The sequence below is a fragment of the Ostrea edulis genome, chromosome 2 (assembly GCF_947568905.1).
Source record: "Ostrea edulis chromosome 2, xbOstEdul1.1, whole genome shotgun sequence".
In the NCBI taxonomy this organism is placed as follows: domain Eukaryota; kingdom Metazoa; phylum Mollusca; class Bivalvia; order Ostreida; family Ostreidae; genus Ostrea; species Ostrea edulis.
Window position 1 is genome coordinate 57828223 of NC_079165.1, and position 17114 is coordinate 57845336.

Below are 17114 nucleotides of genomic sequence, written 5' to 3' on the forward strand. Positions count from 1 at the left end.
TCATTTAATGTTGATAACCAAAATTTTGACCTTCTGAATGCAAGAATAAAAGCTATATTTTAGCCTTAAATATGTGTTATGTAAACAAAGACTCGAGTCTTTTTATGTATACAAACAAACAAGTGAAACATCAATTTTGTAATATAAAGCATCTTAATTTTGTATAGTTGCACATTTTAACTTTTAGATGTCACATTTTACCCGAAGAATGCTTGAAATGTGAAAGATATAATAAACTTAGATCGATATCCATTTCTTTTGAAAATTTCGTAAACAATAACACACCGCAATCTTAGTTTACAAAACAAATAATGAACTCTATAAAATGAGCTTCTGTGATAATGTATAACCTTATTTTTTATGTGAAATCTTTTAAACAGATTAGACAGTAGATTTTGATCATTAAAAGTGAAAAATAAAATTTTGGGAAAATCATGAATCAGTATGGCGTGTAAAACGTTGCATTATTATTTTTTTGAATATGAATAACACGTTTTAGAATAAGAATAACATGTTTTTGAATATGAATGATAAAATTATCGAATATGAATAACAACTTTTCGAATATGAATGATATGCTTTAGAATATAAATTACAAGTTTTCGAATATGAATAACAAGAATAATATAATAATGCAACGTTTTACACGCCATAAATCAGTCCTTTTAAAATCAAATTTTGTCAAGCGCAGTAACTCCTATGCTGGTAGTTCCTCTCTATTATACAATAATTTCCCCAATACCCTCTATCAATTTATACTTATCTATAAATTAGCAGTTTTTCTAAACTGCTGATATCACAAATTTGTCATTTCAACACCAAGCTACAAAAATGTGTGATTTTCTGATGTTGACTTGTACTTCTGTATATGTATATGTCTGATATCTTACCAAAAAGATGACAACATATACATTTTCTTTGGTTTTTAATTAAATTAAATTACATGTAGATCTATATAGAGTGGAAATTAATACAGTTTTTCCACTTGCAACCATTGTTATAATAATAATAATTGTTAAGTCACATGAGGATGGAGCTACAAAGCCAAAAATGAAGCAAGGGATTTTAAAACAGAGAAAAGGCAAGCAAAGAACATAAATGCATATTTATAAAAGAATTTTCAGAAATACTTATATGATTCTTGTTTAAAGATTATTTACAAAAAGTTTGATGTTCTTATGATTAGAAAGAAATATTAAAAAATCGCAACCCGGAGCTTTCGGCTTTGGGTCGTGCTACATTTACCCTTGCCTGTGGATTTTCATGCTTCCTTGTAAAAAAAAAACTGAAGAGGTTTGATGTTATTATAAATTATTATGTAAAACTTTAATAGTTTAAAATTTATCATGTTTCTTGATTTGAACGAGCAATATATGGAGAACAAACTGTTGTACGTGCGATCATTGGGGATAACAGAAAATTAGACTGGAGGAAATTCGAGAGAACATATTTTTCATATTTCATATTTTTATTGTTGCATGTTGTTATTATTGAATATTGTCTAGCATAGCGTTAATGTCTGATGTATGGGGACATGAAAGGGGACAAACAGAGATAAAAATAATAAATGTCATGGCATGATACAGGGTTCGAAATTAACTTTTTCAAGCACTAGTCCGTACGGACTAGTAACTGTTGATGTTCACTAGTCAGCAAAACATTTCACTAGTCCGTCCAGTATATAATAAAATGATCTTCATTTTATTCAATAGTATTTAATCAAATCAAACACATCACAGTTGCAAACAATTCAATTTCTGACACCCACAGAAGAAAAAGAGACCACCATATTTTATTTCGCATTCAAGATCTTCAGAAGCATACAATATTAACCTCCGAGTTAATCCTTTTATAAATGTCCATAAGTGCGTTTGAGATCGACGTTCCTGTTGTTTTGGTGCTCAGATCTTAGAGTCACAGGAGTTCGAAATTTTATCAATAAAGTAAAAAAAATTCACTCGATTGACCAAGTCATGAGCTATAATGTTATGAACTACTGTGTTAAGAGTCACGAATGTCGAGAAACAAACGTGCATGTTCTCAGACCACACTACTTGCAATTCTTGGACCTAGAACACGTTCTCGTGATGTGTACTCGGTGTTTGTAATCTGCAGGAATTTGACAATTTGTGCACGTTCGAAGAACGGCGGTCTCGAACACACTCCATGTGTTAGGAAGATCAGGCTGTCATAGTCATGCAAACACTTGACCATGCAGGTAATCAACCATAAGTTCAAACATCTAAGAGACTCGGACAAATCTTGCTAAAAATCTTTACCAATTCAAGATTGATTTCTGGATTTTCACTAGTCCGTACGGACTAGTGCTATAGAGAGTTCACTAGTCCGACATGTAAATTACTAGTCTCGGACTTACGGACATGAGTTAATTTCGAATCCTGTGATACTATATAGGCCTAGTTATATAGTGGTCATGGGTCAGTCAACTATCCATTCAAGCTCAATCACCAGTGTCCATACACAATCTAGTTATAGTTAACAGTGGTATACAGGGGAAGAAATCCATTTAGATGATGTCACAATGCAACAGTGTGTCAAGTCTTGTTGTATTGCAGGGAAAATGTCATAATATATGTTGTACATTTTAGCAACGGATTGTTTTCGAGTAGAAAAATGTTTTTGTTTACTTTAATACTGAGTGTTTTTCCTGGTTCTTATTTATGTATGTGCTATTGTAATGTCACATGTACACCCAGGACCAGTTCCACTGATAAAAGAGAGAGTGAGCATCTAACTAGTTTAACAAGCACACATGTGAATTAGGCCTACTTTTAAAACAACCATATGTTACATGATGTTTGTTCATTGCTCAATATATTATCTTGTTTAGAGGTTTACATTAGAAATATTGAACAATACCATCAAATTAGAATATATATTAGAGTATACTATTAAAGCATAAGCTGAATTACAATAACAATATAAATGTGAACTGATATAGTCATTTAACTATACAAGAAATAGTGAGAAGCTCAGTAGAAAACAGAGCTCAGCAATATCTAAATCAAACCAGAAACCAAAAGCACAAAACCAATATTGATAAGAATTTCAGAATCTGGAGTATCTAAAATTACAAAGCCGCGGCCAGGACTCGAACCTACAACCTTTCAGTCAAGAGTCTGACGGCCTAAACACTAGGCCACCAACGCCACAAGATATTTTATTCTTAAATTAAAAAAATAACTGTAGAGTTTGCGAGCAATTTTGAACCACGTGATGACATAATCTCAGTCGAAAGTGATGTTTTACGACATCTACTCGATGTTAATGTGTGTAAAGTTATGTTTTCGACAAATAGATATAAATATATATTGAATTCATTTTTTAAAAAAACCAGTTTATTTAATTAGATATAAGAAAGTGTTTATCAAATTAATCAATTAAGTTGTAAACAGCCATTTTTCGGTGTTGACATATGTGTGGCGATGTCTCTATATTCAAATATGACCTAGCTCTCGTCCTCAAGGAAAGATGTCTCAAGAGAAAAAAAGGAAAAGTTTGGGAAGAAACAAAGCAGGGCTTATGAAGTAGAAATGAAAAAAAAAGGTTGAGGTTATTTTATTCTAAATGGACTAAAGAATTTCCATGCCGGGTAGAATATAAAGAAACAGAAAATGTGTTTGAAAATAAAAGCATCAAATGTGAACTATACTAACTCTAGCATATACACATGTTAACAAATGTGAACTATACTGACTCTAGCATATACACATGTTAACAAATGTGAACTATACTGACTCTAGCATATACACATGTTAACAAATGTGAACTATACTGACTCTAGCATATACATATGTTAACAAATGTGAACTATACTGACTCTAGCATATACACATGTTAACAAATGTGAACTATACTGACTCTAGCATATACACATGTTAACAAATGACCTGAATTACTTTGTACAAACTGCAATAGAATTCATACATATATAAATCTGAATACATTGTATTTTAAACATGAATTCTTACTTAAAATAACAGAGAAGTGAGTGAGTTTCTAACTTTATTTTCAGCATGCAGGTTTACATATTGTTTGGTATGCATTCGGGTATACAAATCTGGAAAAGCAAATGAAGAGTTATCTACCATAGACCATAAAAAAATAATAGGGGTTGCTGCAATTGACCTCACTACAGTAAGTCTAATGATAAGCTAGTATTTTAAATTCACCCATAATGGTTATAGGAAGGTAAAACACGAAAATTCAAAATCATCCATAATGGTTATAGGAAGGTAAAATACGAAAATCGTTACTAAATGTATAAGCAGGATAAGTGCAAGATGAGGACTGTTTACTGATATTTTATGAGAATTCAACAGAAGAAACATATATAAATCTTACAGGGAAAATTACAATTGACTTTTATTGGTGTTTTATATTTCATCCTTGTTTGTGAAAAATACCCCCAAATATCGTGATGTTTGATATTTTCAGCAAAATATTAACCAAATTTTAAATTTTTCCAACCTTCTCCAGCACTTTTCCTGTTAATCTGATCATAATTGATTTATGTAATATTATTGAATTAAATTTTGATTGGAATTTTGCACTTGGTTGATTTATTACAGGGACTTCAGAAGATATGAATATTAAGTGACGAGTGACACTAAATAGGAGGGTCTTCTCAGAGGCATCAAGCATTCCACACTTCATCTCCACCAAATGATGTCTGAATACTGGTGCGTGTTTATATCTAGTGGCATAATACTTTAGATTCTGTATTTTTAATGTGAGTACTTAAGGTAGACCTATACTCGGCCTTAAATGGACTCAATCATGAAAAAATTGCCTTTATAAGATAGATATATATTCCAGTAATAGATAAACATTGAAAAATATATATTTCAACATGCTAATTTCATTGTTATTGCTTCTCAAAAGTAAGTACCCCATCCACATATAATCAGCATTAATGAAAATGTATTCCTCCTTCTTATTTTTCTTAATAATAATTATTTTTCCAAAACAAATGGGCTGTAATAAGCAACATAGACTATATACCCATTATTTAATGATATGTAATCATTTATTTTAATAAATTTGAATAACTATTTTCATAATGTACACTTTGTGAGCCCACACATGTTAAAGAAAATCCTGTAGAAAATGCCATTTGATGTCAATGTTGGTCTTTCTCCCCAATTTTTATGGACTAAACCTTGAATAAATTGTTTCTAATTTACAGATTATTATCCCAGAAAAAGGATTTGCATAAGAAAATCATATGTTGATGTATCATTTTAAAAGGTATAAGCTCTATAACAAGTACACCCCCCCCCCCCCAAATCTTGAATTACATTATCATATTTTCATACGACATATGAAATTTGAGTATATTTACAACCTTGGATAATAATTTGAACTATGGTAAACTATAAGTATTATAGATACATGTGGTTTGCAATTAGATTTTACATTTTATCTGAAAACAAATCATTCTAGAAGAGGGTATTCACAATGTGAATGTAAAACGAAAGTAACAAACTGAATTTTGATAGTTTTGCTATTATGATTAATGCATGTGTGTTATATCTTTTATCATGGAATCATTTGCATGTACATAAATTGGATATACGTACATGTACACCACTTACGCTGATCTATGTAGATGCAATCTCAATAAGGAACTACACTGTAATCGCGTTATACAGATGCCGCCCCAATAATTTTGAAAAACAGGAGAGGGGATGAGGAAAAAATGACAAATTTATGACGGTCGGTGAAATAAAACAAATTATTTGCAGCCGTTCTTTGAAGCTTGCGTCAATATCTGCAACATTGGAGCAGCGAACACAACTACGACATCTGTGGTCACTGGAGCAGCGAAGTGTGAACTTTTATTTTTACACAAGCTTACCATGTATTTGTTAATGATAATTTGGATTCAACAGCTGCGTAGTTTTGAATTAGCAATTATTACGCTCGAGAATTTTTTACTCATATGGAGACGTCACCATTGCCGGTGAAGGGCTGCAAACTTAGGCCTATGCTCGACGCAGACGGTCTTTGAGTAGGGATTTTTAGCGTGCCACACCTGCTGTGACATGGGGCCTCTGTTTTTGTGGTCTCATCCGAAGGACCGTCCCATTTAGTCGCCTCTTGCGACAAGCATGGGGTACTGAGGACCTATTTTAACCCTGATCCTCACAAAAGAAATAATATTATTTATGATGCTGGTGGAAATATGAATTGGTCCCCCTTTCCCATCCGTCTCTCCAACTTTCTGTTGCCCGCGTAATTCCATCTGTTGAACATGAATCATTGTAAAACTTTTACATACATGAATAGTCAATGTATCTCACGGACGCCCTCATCCGCCAAAATGTTTTCTGTTCTCCAACCGATTTTTATCTAAAGCTTGAATCATCTTTAGCCCCCCCCCCCCCCCTTTTAAAAAAAAATACATTGTACAAAATTTGACCGCAGCTGATAAGAATGACTTGGAAGGAATCAATATCGGACAATCATATCGCCATGTAAAAATCAAACTGATATCTTTGAAATACCACATTTCGGAAAACGGATGCGTGGTTCCGCATTTACATTTGATTGTGACGTACACCGTGTATAGGTCTACTTTAATATCACAAAATCACATGCAGACGTCAAAGCTTGAGAGCAGGAATTTGCGAATTGGTTAAATTGTCTGTTACGTGATAGGCTGTAATTATCAATAAGCCTAAATTGATTTTTAGATCACCTGGATCACTGAGTGAGACAGAACATTCTCACATTATCACCAGTGTGAGATCGACTTTACCCATGTGAGACAGCCATGTGAGATTTTTCTGTCTCACACTGCTGCGACGTCATTTGATTGTGACGTCATATATTTTCTATGATTTACGTTACACGGTGAAGATTTACGTTACACGGTAAAGTAAAAATATTTTGCATTGTTATCTTTAAATTTTAATGTATATAGCTTTCTGTTGGACAACCTTGGGTTTTTTTAGTTTACACTTACAGTGTAAACCATTTTCGGGTATGCTCTTTCTGCCTATTTAATTAGTTTTTGCATCGAAGTTCAAATGAGGATTTTAATAATTTAGAATTTTCTCAAAGCTCCTAAATTTATGCACTAAACTGTAGGTAAAATGTGAGAAAAATAATCCTTCATTATTTACTCGTGTGAGATAGGGAAATTCCACCTCTGGAACAAGATTCGCTGTCTAGGACTCGGCAAAGCCTCGTCCTAGACTGCGGCGAATCTTGTCCCCTCGATGGAATTTCCCTATCCCACACTCGTACTAATGAAGGATTCTATTAATCTCACATGGCTGTCTCAGATGGGTAAAGTCAATCTCACACTGGTGAAAATGTGAGAAAAGGTTTTATGAGTAAAAAGGACATTTTGAAATTATTTGACCATCCTCACACAATATGAGCAGAGTGATATTTGGTTAGTGTAAAACTGGATATTGGTTGATTAATTTGCCAATTTCAGGACTCTTGAAAACTTTGAACTTTCAATCTAAAGTTTTGTATAGGAATTTGATGTATAGGAATTAAAAAAAAAAAAGAAATCTAAAAACCACAAGAATGCAATTTATAATTCATTATGTAATCATCGTTATATAGTGTAAACTCAAATTTGTTCAACCCATGACCCCCGGGATTGTAAGTGTGACCCCGGGATTGTAAGTGTGACCCCGGGATTGTAAGTGTGCCCCCGGGATTGTAAGTGTGACCCCGGGATTGTAAGTGTGCCCCCGGGATTGTAAGTGTGCCCTCGGGATTGTAAGTGTGCCCCCGGGACATTGATGAACCAATGAGATGGATTGTAAGTGTGCCCCCGGGACATTGATGAACCAATAGATGGATTGTAAGTGTGACCCCGGGACAGTGATGAACCTATAAGATGGATTGTAAGTGTGACCCCGGGACAGTGATGAACCTATAAGATGGATTGTAAGTGTAACCCTGGGACAGTGATGAACCTATGAGATGGATTGTAAGTGTGCCCCCGGGACATTGATGAACCAATGAGATAGATTGTAAGTGTGACCCTGGGACAGTGATGAACCTATAAGATGGATTGTAAGTGTGACCCCGGGATTGTAAGTGTGACCCCGGGACAGTGATGAACCTATAAGATGGATTGTAAGTGTAACCCTGGGACAGTGATGAACCTATAAGATGGATTGTAAGTGTGACCCTGGGACAGTGATGAACCTATAAGATGGATTGTAAGTGTGACCCCGGGACAGTGATGAACCTATAAGATGGATTGTAAGTGTGACCCCAGGACATTGATGAACCAATGAGATGGATTGTAAGTGTGACCCTGGGACAGTGATGAACCTATAAGATGGATTGTAAGTGTGACCCTGGGACAGTGATGAACCTATAAGATGGATTGTAAGTGTGACGCTGTGACAGTGATGAACCTATGAGATGGATTGTAAGTGTGACCCTGGGACAGTGATGAACCTATAAGATGAATTGTAAGTGTGACCCTGGGACAGTGATGAACCTATGAGATGGATTGTAAGTGTGACGCTGGGACAGTGATGAACCTATGAGATGAATTGTAAGTGTGACGCTGTGACAGTGATGAACCTATGAGATGAATTGTAAGTGTGACGCTGTGACAGTGATGAACCTATGAGATGAATTGTAAGTGTGACGCTGTGACAATGATGAACCTATGAGATGAATTGTAAGTGTGACGCTGTGACAGTGATGAACCTATGAGATGGATTGTAAGTGTGACGCTGTGACAGTGATGAACCTATGAGATGGATTGTAAGTGTGACGCTGTGACAGTGATGAACCTATAAGATGGATTGTAAGTGTGACGCTGTGACAATGATGAACCTATGAGATGAATTGTAAGTGTGACGCTGTGACAGTGATGAACCTATGAGATGGATTGTAAGTGTGACGCTGTGACAGTGATGAACCTATGAGATGGATTGTAAGTGTGACACTGTGACAGTGATGAACCTATGAGATGGATTGTAAGTGTGAAGCTGTGACAGTGATGAACCTATAAGATGAATTGTAAGTGTGACGCTGTGACAGTGATGAACCTATGAGATGAATTGTAAGTGTGACGCTGTGACAGTGATGAACCTATGAGATGGATTGTAAGTGTGACGCTGTGACAGTGATGAACCTATGAGATGGATTGTAAGTGTGACGCTGTGACAGTGATGAACCTATGAGATGGATTGTAAGTGTGACAAAATCCTCTCATACACCACAAGGACACACTTAGAAAAATGCATCATTATGTAGTATATAAATTCAAGTTTGTTCACATCATGAACCTCAAGGATAGTTTGTCAAATTAATATGCAAACATCCTCATGAAGTGTAGATTAATTTGTTCACACTAGGACTTTTGGATGAGTCACAATCAGGGTTTATAAAGTTTTACATGCGAGTAGGAAAATTCTTTGAAAAATTTCTTTTCAAGAATCACAAAGGTTCAGTTTGTGAAACTGATATGAAATGATCCTTGTTACAACTTGTGGATTTGTTCACACCATGACAAGACCAGGACAATGATGGGGGTTTTAGTTTTTCATTTGAATATATAGGATAACTCTTTGAAAATCTTCTCAAGAATTCTCAAGATTTTATATGCAAGTATAATCATGTAGTGTAAATTCAAATTTGTTCACTTCATGACTCCTGGGTTTATGGTGTAGTCACAAGATGGGGTGGGGTTATATTTGTTCACTTCATGACTCTTGGGTTTATGGTGTAATCACAAGATGGGATGGGGTTATATTTGAGATTTAATGTTTTACATTGGAAAATACAATGGCTCAAGGGAATGATGGCATGGCTATTAATGGGCCTCTTGTTGAGATTCAAAATCATGACCTAATGTGCTCAGTGTTTGAATACTTCACTGAATCATCTTCCCACAGAATTAAATAACAATCGGATGTGTCTTATCCTTCACTCGTTTCCTGTATTCTTATCAATGGAAATGTCCCACAAGAGGAAGAGGGTAAACATTTGACCTGAGACACAGAGTCCTGTCTTCCTCCTCCATCTTAGCAGTCCACTTCCACATACATTGTGACTGCCTCCCTGTACCCATGATGTTGCCCACTCCCCTTATAGTACAAGTCATTTCTCTCTCTGATTGAACTGGCACTGAATTATCAAACTACATTCATTGGTACCTGTGGACTTAAAATGCTGCTAATGTACTTTTATGAATTTCAAAAAGTTTATTTTTTACTGTATGGAGTTGTTTTTGAAAATGACACTGAACATTGTGTAATGTAGAGTTGACCTAAAATCATTGTTTTTGTTATATGTAGGAAATAGGAACACATGTTCATTGATTCCTGACAAAAACTGTGGGTCTGCTTCCTGTTGGCCGGGTTGCCTTAATTGAAAGTCATGAAACAGGAAGAAGATCATTCTTTGTGGTTTGTTCATGGAGGTTTGATCAACTGACAGAGGGATGTTTTCTAGCAACCTCCCACCAGACCTTCATTTCAGAAGGGGCCCAGGAATATGAATCCGAGACTGGTCTGTACTACATGCTGGGTGCATCAACACAGGTTCATGTAAGTTTACACTTTTTTTTTTTTTTTTTTTTTTTTTATACATGTGACAGTCAAAACTGAACTTTGTCTGTGATCACACTCGTGACATCAGAAATGTATTGACAATGTATTTTGATAGGAAGAATGTGTCTAATGGTTTAACTGGAAGGTGATGGAGGACTAATGTTGCTCCAATGATCAATTATGATTGAAAATCGATTGATTATATTATTCTTAGTGATAATTTTTTTTTTTTTTTCAATAATTGATTTTTCAAAATGTGTTAGCATGTGTGCATTCTGGAGATTTTTCAGTTCCAGTTTGAATTTTCTCTTTGATCATCCAGTAAGCAAAAAATTCATAGTGTGGACATATTTTGGTTTAAAAAGAACTAAGAGGTGGGGCACCATGAAAACATAATCCTGACAAACTATGCAGGAAATCTTACCAAAATGTATGACAAAAGTTTCAGACAATGAATCTAGTTATTAGATTTAGTCTAGTCACTGACAGGAAGTCTGAATTATTTGTTTGTTAATTCATGATTCTGTTTTTATTTATATTTGTTATGTTATTACACTTACATAGATATTAACCCACAAAAAGACAAATACAAGTCTGAAGATTTCTTTTGTTTTAGTAGTCTTTGATATGACTTTTCTTTGATGTATTACACCTAATAAAGTGTAGTAAGCAAACAAGTTCTTATCAGACACAATATATAAACAAATATATACAAGTTAGTTTAAATAAGAAAGTTGATTTAATTGCTTCTAATAAATATTTAATGAGAAATTGATTATTAATCGATAATCACATCAAAAGGCTTCTCAGATTATTCCAGTTAAATGATAATCATTTTTCATTCAATTCCCAACACTATGGAGGACAACTATTATACATAACAACTTTTCATTGTTAATTTAGTTACTAGTATTTTAAAGGTCATGTATTGAAGATGCAAAAGCTTCGTGTAAATTTTGATGTAAAAATTTCCCATTCAGTTTGGAAGTAGAGATCTGGAGGTCAGAAAGTCAAAATTACAAAGAAATTATGGCTATTTGATTGAATAACAAAATAAGTATTTCTTTCAGCTGAAAGATTTCATTATTCAGTTTGAAACACATTTTGATTTTTAGGTCACAAGGTAAAAGGTCAGGGTTACAATGCAGGGATTTTTTTAATGGTCTGTAGAGGGTCAAAATTTGGCCCATGATTCCCAATACTGAAAAGCAGTTGTTTTTCCCAAAATGACCCCCTAAAAATTCCCAGATGATGATTAAAAAAAACACAAAAAATTGCAAATCAAGTGTTTTGTTTCATTTTTGTTAAGAACTCATCACTTGGCATACTCCTGTATTTACCTATGTTTGTAGCTTTATTTGTTTTAAGCTCAGGATCGGTATTCTATAAATTTGTCAATGTGACCAAAAAATGTTGCATAAGTAACTAAAAGTACTGTTATCCTAACGTTAAATTAGAGGATAGTAAAAACAAGAAGGTTATATTTGTATAGTGAGCCAGCACAAAGCGCTGGCTTGTTCTGCAAGCTCTTATGACTAACGTGAAAAAGTCTGAGCTTCACATTCGTCTAAAAAAGTATTGTCACAATCCCAGAATTCCTTCATCAAAAGTGGCAGAGATCTAGCAAAGTCCCATGATCTCAGATTAACTTTCGTAGATCATCTCAGTTTCATCCTAGTGATCAAAACTGTCTATTGTCTTGCCATGATATTACATTTCATTACACATCAGGCCACACTGTAGTGTACGTGATGCCACAGTCTCTGTTTTGACATCATTAGGTAATACTACTAAAACAGTGGTGGGTCTAAATTGAGTGGAAGGTTGAATTTAGCATACATGCACTATGATGCTTCTTACATACAATGACAGAGACACATGTCTATAAAAACAGTTGTCATCAAATGACCATAATCAACTTGATTAATTCTAGGCTCATGCATGACTACAACAATGGAAAGGGGGGGGGGGGTCAAACATGTAGAAGTTTATTTGATATTATGTGTATGATGAAATATTTAATTATTGTGTTGAATTAAAGTATGTCATTGCAATATTACATGTATGAGATAAAGCTTCAGGATAATCATCGCCTTGTTATTGAATTGAGATATTTTAAATGAATTTTTATTATCTATTTTGTATTTTCAGTACAATGCAAATTCTATTTGTTTCCTTTCAAATCAAATATCTTTTTAATTCCATTGGTAGAGACTATGTCAGGCACGCATGTATCGGAAAGGGAGGGTCCAAACTTACCACCCCTGGGCTAGGTAGAAAGTGAATATCTCTGCCTATATTTATATGCACTTTCAGTTGTAAAGTACTAAATTTTAGTCCATAGTTTCAATTGGACCCCTAAAAATGCATTGGGTGAACCCACTTCCATGGGAAAAATTTCTGGATCTGCTAATATACATGTAGCTGTATTGATTCTAACGAAAGGTGAAAATACCAAATGGTGATCAATCTCATAACTCCTATAACAAATAGCTCCATCAATTTACCATATCATTCTAGACTAAAGATAGATCTTCAAGTGAGGAACTCGTGTTCCCTGACCACCCTGACAAGTGGAACAAGAGACTGGGTCTGAATTGAACACAATCATGACAGTGACAGTTTAGTCTTTTAAAGGAGCATGGACACAATTTGAGCTGAACATTTTCAAATTTTATCTTTCCATTTCTATTGTTTACAAATAAAGTATTTCTAATGTCCCTTTAATGGAAACTTCAAGGATTTTTCTTCGATTTAAGAGATAAAGAAAACATGATGTATTATGTATGACGTCTGTCTTTCCGGACCTTGAAGGCAAAATGCAAAATGAACCATAAGCCCCAGGATCTTACAACTCAGGGGTCGAAATTAACTTTTTCCACCACAGGCTAATTTTAGCCTGTGGGTAAAAAATCCACAGGCTAAAATGAAAACTTACAAGCTAAAATGAAAATAATGAAGCAGTGCTCTTTTTTCGTGTTTTTTTTTTTTTAATCAATGATTTTCCCCCATCATTACTGAGCCTAATGGGTCAACAGGCACCGTTTGGACAAGACACTATGTTACGTAAGTCATATGGTGCAATGTTTTGGTCTGTTGATTATCGCACCTCTAATCCACAACCTGATTTTTCAAAGCGAATCCCAGACTCATGGTTTTATAAGCAGCACGATCACGAGCCCCATGAACTTTTTTGAGAATCGTCTTCGTGGTGAGCAATGCACTCGTGTCATCACTACAACCCGACCTCAATTTGACAAAAAATTTATTAATTTAGGACATTCTCACATAATCACCAGTGTGAGATTGACTTTACCCATGTGAGACAGCCATGTGAGATTTTTCTTTCTCTCATATCTACGTATGTAAGATACATATATTCTATGAAAGAAAGGTATGTAAGATATTTCTATCTTTCATATCACATGACGTTTATCTTGCATATCCCGTGACGTCATAATCAATACACAACTAACTTGCAACTTACCTCGCCTCGATTGACGAACACTAGCGTCTGCAAAGCTCTTGTACAAAAAAATGACAGATTGTAATGTCCCTGATAATCTCCAGGTGTATGTGACCGGATACAAAAATACACATTCCTTGAACAATTACTGCAAAAAATGGCGTCGCTAGGCACAAGGAAAACGGAAAACTCTAGAAATATGAGAGAAAAATACTATCTTATAAGTTGCCAAGAAATATTAAGGCGATTCCACCCTCAGGGTTGCAAAAAAGCGGTAAAACCCTCGGCAAAGCCTCGGGTTTCACAGCTTTTTTGCAACCCTCGGGTGGAATCACCTTATATTTCATGGCTTCTCATAAGAGAGTCTTATAGTCTCACACTGCTGCGGCGTCATTTAATTGTGACGTCATATATTTTCTATGATTTACGTTACACGGTGAAGATTTACGTTACACGGTGAAGTAAAAATATTTTGCATTGTTATCTTTGAATTTTAATTTATATAGCTTTCTGGCGGACAACGTTGGGTTTTTTAGTTTACACTTACAGTGTAAACCATTTTCGGGTACGCTCTCTCTGCCTATCTAATTAGTTTTTGCATCGAAGTTCAAATGAGGATTTTGATAATTTAGAATTTTCTCAAAACTCCTAAATTTATACACTAAACTGTAGGTAAAATGTGAGAAAAATAATCCTTCATTATTTACTCGTGTGGGATAGGGAAATTCCACCTCTGGAACAAGATTCGCTGTCTAGGACTCGGCAAAGCCCCGTCCTAGACTGTGAATCTTGTCCCCTCAGTGGAATTTCCCTATTCCACACTCGTACTAATGAAGGATTCTATTATTCTCATGATTCTGATAAAAATAACTACCGGAAGACTTGGTAAAACATAGACTCCGATTTTTTTTTTTTTTTTTAGATAAATGAATAACAAAAACCTCATACTTGGAATTCAATTTAATCACCCCTATTGGTGAACAGGACTCGTGGCACATGTCTATATTTTTCATCATAATGTGATGCGCGATGTCCGACCTCTAAAGCATTTGTTTGACTCCGAGTTTCTTAAAAAATCATAAAAGAAAAATCCGGATAGAAACGGTTGTTGAAATCGGTCGTTCATGTAAGCATTTTTATGATTCAGAGTGCAAGTTTAAGAAAAGCGAATAGCTCATCACCGTATAAAACGGATACAATACGATCATGGTTTGTAAATCACCACTCGCTAAGATTTTTGAGCGTCCACTATTTTTACTCGCTATTTTTCAAATGTACTCGCATTTTGCGAGTATTTCTCGCTAATTTCGAGCCCTGCAACTTGATACACTTAATCACCTTGATGAGTGGAATATACCTATATTTGCAAGGTCAAAGGTCAAGGTCATAGTATCAGTTGATGTAGGCAGGATACATACTGAACCGTTGGAGCTTGGACCGTCAATCTTGGTACATATACACCTTATACCAAACAGAGGATGCCTTTTGTTTCTCAAGATCAAAGGTCATAGTTTTCACATAGTAGAAAACTTTATTTTCATTATGGATACATATATTGCCCTGAAATTTAGTCACCAGCTTCGTCTTGGAGGAATACAAGTGCAGTTTGCATTTGAGGTGGATTTGATGAACCATGACCTATTGGGGGTAAAATTAGGTCAAACAGTTTTCCAATTTTTATTTTCGTTATGAATAAAGATATTGCCCTGAAATTTTGTCGCAACCTCCCTCTCGGAGAAATACATAATCAGTTCACATATCAACATGATTGATGCATTGTGACGTACTTTAGGGCTAAAATTAGGTCATATAGTTTTCTGGACTTCTTCTCATCATGGATACAGATATTTCACTGACATTTTGTCACAACCTCCCTCTCAGAGAAATAGATAATCAGTTCACATGTCAGATAGATTGGTGCACCATGACTTACTTTAACGCTTTTCTATTCGGAATGTGTATGATCTCAAATCAGAGTACAGGTCCAACGGGCATATGTTGTACCAGTTGTGGTATTCTTGTTAAAGTTCAAAAGGTCAAGGTCACCAGATCTCTAATGGTTCAAATACTAATCTAAAAATGGATTTTCACACAAGCCTTCATGAACTTAATGATGACCCCTATTGTTTTCTAGCTTAAATGGTCAAGGTCACTTGATCTCAAATGGTAAGAAATGATGTTGTAGTGAGAATTTCTATTTAAATTTTTGCAATGAAATGTCTCCATGACTTAATGATAATTCCTAATGTTTTAGGTCATGATCATTTGGTCAAATATGGTAAGAAATATTTGATGGATGATATATCAAAAATTTCTCCTAAAGAGTCTCTGGTCATAAAAGGATGACCAATGCTTTTGCACTAGAGGAATATGTGGGTTTGAACCCATCTTGTACCATAGCTGCGTCAAACCTATTATATGAAAAAAGTAGGTAGTTGCCAAATGCTCAGCAGTTACAAGTGAAAGTTACACATCTTTTCTGATGAGATTGCAGGCATTGCCAATTAAGATAAAGGCCTCTCACTGGCCAATCTAAGATTAGATGTTAGATCCGCTCACATACTCGCTATACAAACATCTAACAACATCCCTTAGAGGGTCACGTCAGAGGTCAAATTTACAACAGCCAATCAAATTTCCCGCTTTAAATCGATAGGGTATCATCCCACAATTCCATGCATTGTTTACATAAGGAAGAGAAAAAATGGTGCCGCCCACAATCGTGAATTGTTTATCGCGTGTTTTTGATTAAATTTTAAACTATGGCAATATTGGGGGGATCTTTAACCCCCAGTAAGATATACTTCAACAAAGAAGACATTTAAGTATCTGTTCTTCTTCATATCTGTTCTTCTTCATTTTTCAAACCGCCGCGGTGGCCTAGAGGTTAGAGTGTTCGCCCCGCATGCGGAAGGGCGGGGTTCAAATCCCGGCCGTGACAGACCTAAGTCGTTAAAACAGATAGTGACAGTTCCATTGCCAAATGCCCGGCATCAGATGTGAATGTCATGGGTTCTCGGAGATGACGTTAAAAACGGATGTCCTGTGTCACAGTAGGTGTGGCATGCTAAAGAACCCTCACT

At 35.1% G+C, this 17114-nt stretch overlaps 1 protein-coding gene across 5 annotated transcripts in view; it reads left to right on the forward strand.

Moving 5' to 3' along the window:
• Positions 1 to 1221: 1221 nt before the first annotated feature.
• LOC125680345 (uncharacterized) overlaps positions 1222 to 17114 on the forward strand; it is a 52170-nt gene continuing 36277 nt past the window's right edge. For 4 of the 5 annotated variants that reach the window (XM_048919835.2, XM_048919839.2, XM_048919840.2 and 1 more), the window contains exons 1-4: positions 1222 to 1293; positions 4037 to 4158; positions 4593 to 4703; positions 10311 to 10562. In XM_048919835.2, the coding sequence (XP_048775792.2) occupies positions 10510 to 10562 (53 nt within the window). In that variant the 5' untranslated portion in view covers positions 1222 to 1293; positions 4037 to 4158; positions 4593 to 4703; positions 10311 to 10509. Of the gene's footprint in view, positions 1294 to 4036; positions 4159 to 4592; positions 4704 to 5209; positions 5272 to 10310; positions 10563 to 17114 lie in introns of all 5 variants that reach the window. The other variant, XM_048919836.2, reaches the window with a different exon arrangement.